At 38.4% G+C, this 6,699-nt stretch overlaps 1 protein-coding gene across 5 annotated transcripts in view; it reads left to right on the forward strand.

The window, feature by feature from the left end:
* Positions 1-5,706, forward strand: part of ARHGAP29 (Rho GTPase activating protein 29) — a 54,849-nt gene extending 49,143 nt beyond the window's left edge. For 4 of the 5 annotated variants that reach the window (XM_052802171.1, XM_052802173.1, XM_052802172.1 and 1 more), the window contains 5 exons: positions 1,183-1,415; positions 2,205-2,511; positions 2,683-2,791; positions 3,161-3,280; positions 3,822-5,706. In XM_052802171.1, the coding sequence (XP_052658131.1) occupies positions 1,183-1,415; positions 2,205-2,511; positions 2,683-2,791; positions 3,161-3,280; positions 3,822-4,723 (1,671 nt within the window). In that variant the 3' untranslated portion in view covers positions 4,724-5,706. The remainder of the gene's footprint in view (positions 1-1,182; positions 1,416-2,204; positions 2,512-2,682; positions 2,792-3,160; positions 3,281-3,821) is intronic. The other variant, XM_052802174.1, reaches the window with a different exon arrangement.
* The last annotated feature ends 993 nt before the right edge of the window (positions 5,707-6,699 follow it).

The raw sequence follows: 6,699 nt of genomic DNA on the forward strand, positions 1-6,699 counted from the left end.
CATTAAACACAATGGTCATGATGATGTGTTCATTAAGGAGGGATTATCCATCTTTTTCTTTTGAAATGGAGCTTTAAAGCTTCATGATTGAGTTTTCCAAAAGAGTTTCAGTATGTATCTGAAAAAATGAGGCTGGGTTGTTGCCCAGTGAAATTACTGAGTCACTCTGAAAACTTGTTAACTCTGAAGGGAACAATCCTTAGCTGCATGGTCCTGTCTTCTTCTTTCTGCTGGCTGTCAGAGATGAGCATTCCAATCCTATGATCATCACCATTAAGTTAAGTGCTTTTGAAAAATTACAGATATGTACTCTGCCTACTTATTCAAGTAAAAAGGTAGCATATTATATACATCATACTGGGGTACCAGTTTGAGGCACTGTGCTGTATTTTGAATAGGGCTCATAATTAAAAAAAAAAAAGTCAAATAACATGTTTTCTTCTGGTCTTATTACTTCCTTTGTAGCTGATCTGTTGGTGTGGTTTTTAGGTAGAAACATGCAGTTGAGACATTTTTAGACAGAATCCTGAGTTAAACCCTATTTAAGACTAATTACTAAAACTAATTATTCTGAGTTTTTATCTAGTCTTCCTACATTTTGCTTTTGTCTAAGCTGGGACAATGCAAATAGGTCAGGTTTGAGTTTTTTGTCTTTTGGGGGTTTTTTGGTTGGTCGTTTGTTGGGTTTTTTATTATTATTATTAACATTCATTTTCATACTGAGAGAATACTTAAATCACAATTAAAAACAAATTTCACATAGCCTAAAATCCAATTTAAAAATGGAATATGGACCAAACTTAATACCACATGTAATACACTATCAAAGACTGGAAAAATAAATAACTGCTCTATTATCATGGTATTTGTGCATTGCAGTGTAACACCCTTCCTCATAGGAATCACTTTCTTGAAATCTGTACCTGTATTGATAAGTGCTTAGTCTTGAAGCTATTGCAGGAAAGGGCTAGCAAAAGATTTCCAGAGAAAGGTGTAGGGAGGAGTGTTCTAGTTACCTGGGATTGGTTTTGACAAATTGTGGTTTGAGCTAATGAACATGGATTAAACAATGCCTTCATCTAAGAAAATATGCTAGACCAAAGTTGAAGAAAAACAGGAAGAAAACCAAGGAAGTTAAAATTCAGGCTTGAGTATGTTTCTGAAACGTTCTTATTTCTTCAGCTTCCGGAACCCTTGATTTTGTTTCGGCTTTACAATGAGTTCATTGGACTTGCAAAAGAAAGCCAGACTGTTAATGAGGAATTGGATGCTAAACAAGCTAGCCCCAAATCAAAGAAAAGACAGTCAATCTGTATTGAACTGAATAGGATCATCATTAAAATTAAAGATCTTCTGAAACAACTGCCTGTACCAAACTATAACACTCTTCAGTACCTTATTGGACACCTTCACAGGTGAGAAAAGACTTTAAACGCAAACTGAAGTTGAAAAATAAACTGCTACATGCTGTGTACTAGGAAACCCTTGTACCCTTTTGATGACTGTAGAGGAAGAAGTCACATATGCCTTAAAAGACATTGTTCTGTTGCTGTTTCTTTTTCTAGTGTAATGAATTCTCAGGTGAGAGAAGAATATGAAATAGAAAGAGAGGGAAAGAGCTGAGCTCCATTATTCTTGATTCACTGCTAGTGCTAGCATTGGGGTCAGCCAGTAGTAACTAGTGGCAGCTGCAGGGACCTAGGTATGATTTAAATCAGGATATGACCCAGATGGGGCAGTGATTTGGTGGCTATTAATGGAAAATTGAAACCTGTATCATGTAACTGGAGAATGGTTATTAACAGACATTTCACTTGTCCTCCAAATGCTGGATTGTATGATGATGTGTGATGAGGATGTACAAAGCTGACAACTACCAAGAAAAATGGGTAACATTGGGCCACAGCTGTATTATTACTGAGAATGAGAGAGATGTCCTTTTCCCCAACCTCAGAAATGCCAAATAGCCACAAATAACATTAACCAAGTAGGACATAAAAACACCCTGTGTGGGAAGTGCTTAGTCCAAGCTGCTGTTAAATGCAGCCTGCGCTGAAGATTCTGCCTGCCTACCAAACTCACCTGCAGTTTTTTTATTGTCTTTTAGCCTCTTTTAGATATTAAAATATTATGTCTAAATATTTCTGAAGTAGTAAAAGCCCCTAACTCTTGGGGTTTGGGATTTTTTTTCCCTCTTTATGCAGGGTTACAGAACAGTCTGATGAAAATAAAATGTCAGCCAGCAACCTTGGCATAATATTTGGCCCAACTCTTATCAGGCCACGTCAAACAGATGCTACAGTTTCTTTGTCGTCACTTGTGGATTACCCTTATCAGGCCCGGGTAGTGGAGCTGCTCATAGCATACTATGAAAAGATATTTGATGTTTCATTGAAACCACTTCTGAGCACATCTCAGTCTGGAGAAACTGCCATTACAGTCAGTGTTGCTTTATCACCAGAAGAGAGGGAGCCACAGCAGCAAAGGAAGTCGTTTGTTGCTGTAAAGGAAGTGAGTGACTTTTCTTGTGCTGCTGCAATGTTACGTGTGCGATCTTAACTTCTGTGTCAAATGCTTCAGTGTTCCAGACCATACTTCTATTAAATCTTTGTGGGTTGGTTTGTTAAGGAGTGCCTTTCCTCTTGAGTTCTCATTTACTTTTGCTCTGACTTTTGTTTACAGGGTATTCTGATAGCTCCAAGCGAAAGCAGAGCTTCAGAAACAGCTGCATTCTTTTTGGAATTGAACAATAGCAAGAATACAAAAGAACAAGTAGATACATCTGTAACTGGTTAGTGTGATTTTATTAAGCCTTGGGGTGGGTGAATAAGCAGTCATGGATACATTAGATTATAGTGCATACAGCTCTTCAATTTAGACAGAAGCAAGTGATAAAACCTGCTTATCATTGCTTGATATACTGTTTATCTTTGTAAGAGGAACAGAGACTTAAATCTTTCTAAAGGCTTTCAAGAAACATGTGTTTATGGAATCAGAGCTTAAAGTATTTGGTAAGAGAATACAACAGTGTTTTGGTTTCTCCCTTTTAAAAAAACAACAACAAAAGATAATTATGCTGTGACTGGATTTCTGACATCCACTGTGCTACTGCAAACCAATATCCAGCAATTAACATGTTTTGACCATTGTTTTCCCACAGAATGTGTATCATTGCCATTCACTGGAACTAAACCAGAAGGCTCTGGAAAGAGTAATTCTGTGACAGAATCATCAGCTACCAGCATTTTGGATATTAATATTTCTGCTCCAAAAAAGCCAGGTTTGCTAACCTAACTATAAATCTTCTATAAGATTTTTTTTTTTCTGTTTATCTGCCTGTGCTACTACAGTGGTTTGTTTTAATGTAGGTGTGATTTCATCTACTTTATTTATGAATAACTATACATGATCACTTTTAATTATACTGATTTTCAGCTGGTGTTACTAGTTCAGTCATGTCCTGTACATTAACAGTGCAACATTCTGCAACATATTAAAACTAAAAATATTCAAGGATGGGAAAGCACCAGCCAAAAAAAAAAAAAAGTGCAGTGTCTCTTTGCTTGTTTTCTCCTCAGTGTCTTCCTTGGTTGTAGGAACACATCTGTACAGTATGTGTTTTACTGCTATTGAAATGCTAATGTTTGGTTAGAGTAGGATACTCCTAGTATATATACAAGGTATACCTAAAAACAGTTATCCTGTTAAAATACCAACTGTCAAGGGATTATTAATAAAGTTCATATTCTGTTGGCAGAAGTCTTGCTGACTTCTCTTTATATTTGGTGCAAAGATCGTCACATCTATTTGTGTGTTTTTAGGTGATGCTGTGAGTCCAGCTTCAGAGAGAGACAATGATTCATTTGTTTCTCTAGGTGAAGACAGCTGTAAAATTAACTTATTTCCTGCAAAACCTAACCGTCAGATTACCAAAGTTCCATTGCGGGTTCCAAGGACAAAACCAGCTAGTCGCCCTGTGAGCCTACCTGTAGACCGAATACTTCCTCCATGTGTTTTGAATGAAAGAAATTCACGAAACGCAGGAGCAGTAAGTCCAGAGAAACTTGGCAGAAGCCCTACTATTGAAGAAGTTTCAGAGGTGAAGGCACTCCCTGCTGTTAATACCTGCAGCAGATTTCCTTGTTATGACACCCAGATGCTGCGAAAAACTTGGGACAAGCAATATAAACAGTATGATATCACAGCAAGGACAGCAATGATCGTGACTAATGTCCCACAGGAGAACCGAGCACTTGAGAGTGGAACTGCAGGTGCCTTATCTTCGTCGTGCAGCATTGGTAACAATTCAGCTAATGCCATTCTTCCTAGTAAGCCATATTCTGTTTCTGTCAGGTCAGGAAGGACAGCAACAGAAGGGAATGGTCCTGATGCCAATCCTCTTGCTGCCTTCAGGGCACCAAGAACATTACAGCCACCCCCAGGGACATTTTATAAACCACCCTCTAACAAATCAAAACAAAATGAAGAGGGTTCTTTTGCTAAAGCTTGTGCACCAACCAGTGCTAGCTCTGTGCTCCACCAGGATAATACTGTGAAACTGGCTAGGAGCTCTGCACTTCCATCAGGTGATCCTGAACAAAACACAAATGAACAAAAAACTAGCTCAGAGGATATTCACCCCACAGATCTGAAGCCTACTTACCAGAGACTGAGACCAAAAAGGATCCAAGAACTGGAACACAGGGAAGCTCATTTTGTATAGGGTGCAAATTCCTCTTGGACTGTATGCAATTTGTTGATGTTGCCAGTGGACACTTCCCTTTGTCCCTTTATCCCTTGCCTTCCCTTGAGAATCCCACTTTTGTGCCATATTGGAGTTATTTTTATATATGCAGCATTTTAAAAAGGGGGGGAGGGGGCTGGGGAATTGTGAAGGAAAAAGTCAAACTTTTTGTGATTCAGTAGCTTTTCATAAAGATTTAATGAATTCCCAGTCTAGATACAGCTAATGAGTTCATTGAATAAGAACTGAGTTTCGTTTCATCGTATGGAATGGAGTGCTTATGCACAGAGAAACAATTGTTGCATGTAGCACTGAAAGGAGCCATTTTTCATAATAGATGTTACAATAAAAATGGAAGGTTTAATGTTCACTGTCTAGGCATAAACCAAAGCTCATGCTTTGCTCTGTAAAAGCATTTTTTCAGTTTTCTAATCCGTGCAATTAAAGCTTTGCTCCCGAACAGACTTACATACTGGCCAGCATGGTCCATATTTATGTATCATATGTGTATATTTTAGGCAGACAGGGTTATCTGTTGCCAGTTTTCTGTGTTGTCACTTTAATATTTTTTTTTTTTTTTGTACAGCAAGGATGCACTTACTGAGCTTTACTATTCAGAAGCAGCAATCAATGCACGTCTGGTTTCTTGTATAGCTTAGCAAGTGGGGCAAATGTGCACAGCCTTTCATTTGGATGCCCTTCTGGAGAGACTACCAGTTGCAGTGGTGCTGTCTTTCCCAGGTGATGAAAAGGCAGTGATTTGCTTGCTATAGATCAGTTTCACCACTTAGCCTGGTGTCACTGAAATGAAGAGCATTGTTTCCAAGTTTTGGTGAAAGAGCTGAAAATAACCAAAAATCTGCATTAGTAGGTGCATCTAATGATTTTCACTTTGTATTAAATGGCTTTTATGTGTACACTGTTATATTTGCTTTAAAATATATTAACTTGTTAACATTTCAGTGACTCTATTGCTTCTATATCTGGATTTCTTCTAACTTATTAAAATACAGACGTTTGGCCTTTGCAATAGTATAGTACTCTGCTGCATCTGTCTTCCGGGGATGGGGGTGGCACGCTTTTCTTAATGAGATTACAATTAGCTTGACTTTTTCTCACATACTATAGAGTGCAGTTATTTTAGCATGGTACTTTCTACTGATAAAAGAACAAAAACGACTTTCAGATGACAGGAAAAGCAAAGAATCGCTTTCCTGTTTTTACAACATAAAATGTACTTGACTTTCCTACTCCATTCACTTTGCCCTTCTTCCCAAAATATCCCAAAATAAATCCCACGCTGTATTCAGTGGATGTAATCTGATTTTAGTTTCCAGAACAAAAGTTATTAAACTTACAATGCTGAACTTCTGATTCCTCGTCACATTTCCACAGAAGCACGGCTTGCATTTTTGGTAAAGGCCGTGCTACCACCGGATGGTTCTGGCCGTGCTAGGAGCTGTTTCTTTGGGGAGCTGCCTCATACTACAGAAAAGCTAAAGATGCCAGATGCTCCTATCTGCCCAGACTGGTATTGTGAGTTGCATAATAAAATAAGAGGAGGGATAAAGGCTTCTTGACATAGATGGGAGTTTGTTCCACTTTGCGAGTAGGGGGGGGACCCCACACAACTGGTTAATGAGCAGAAACAGTGTTAATGAAACATTACAGGTATTGTAGCAGAACCTTATAGCACAGCTGTGAAAGGATGGTGCTGATCAGTATAGATTAGGGCCACAAGATGGCAAATTGATTCCTGAACTACCATTAAATCTATTGTCTCACTATATTTTTTAAGTGTTTTAGCATATGTCTATCACTGAATATGCTAATAGCTTAAATTGTAGTAAAGACTTCGTCCAGTTGGATGGAGGGTCTCCAGTACTTCCCGGAGCAGGCTGCTGAGATGGAGAATTATGATAGCGCATACTCATCTGTGAGAAGCAGACAAATGT

The sequence above is a fragment of the Harpia harpyja genome, chromosome 11 (genome assembly GCF_026419915.1).
Source record: "Harpia harpyja isolate bHarHar1 chromosome 11, bHarHar1 primary haplotype, whole genome shotgun sequence".
Taxonomy (NCBI): domain Eukaryota; kingdom Metazoa; phylum Chordata; class Aves; order Accipitriformes; family Accipitridae; genus Harpia; species Harpia harpyja.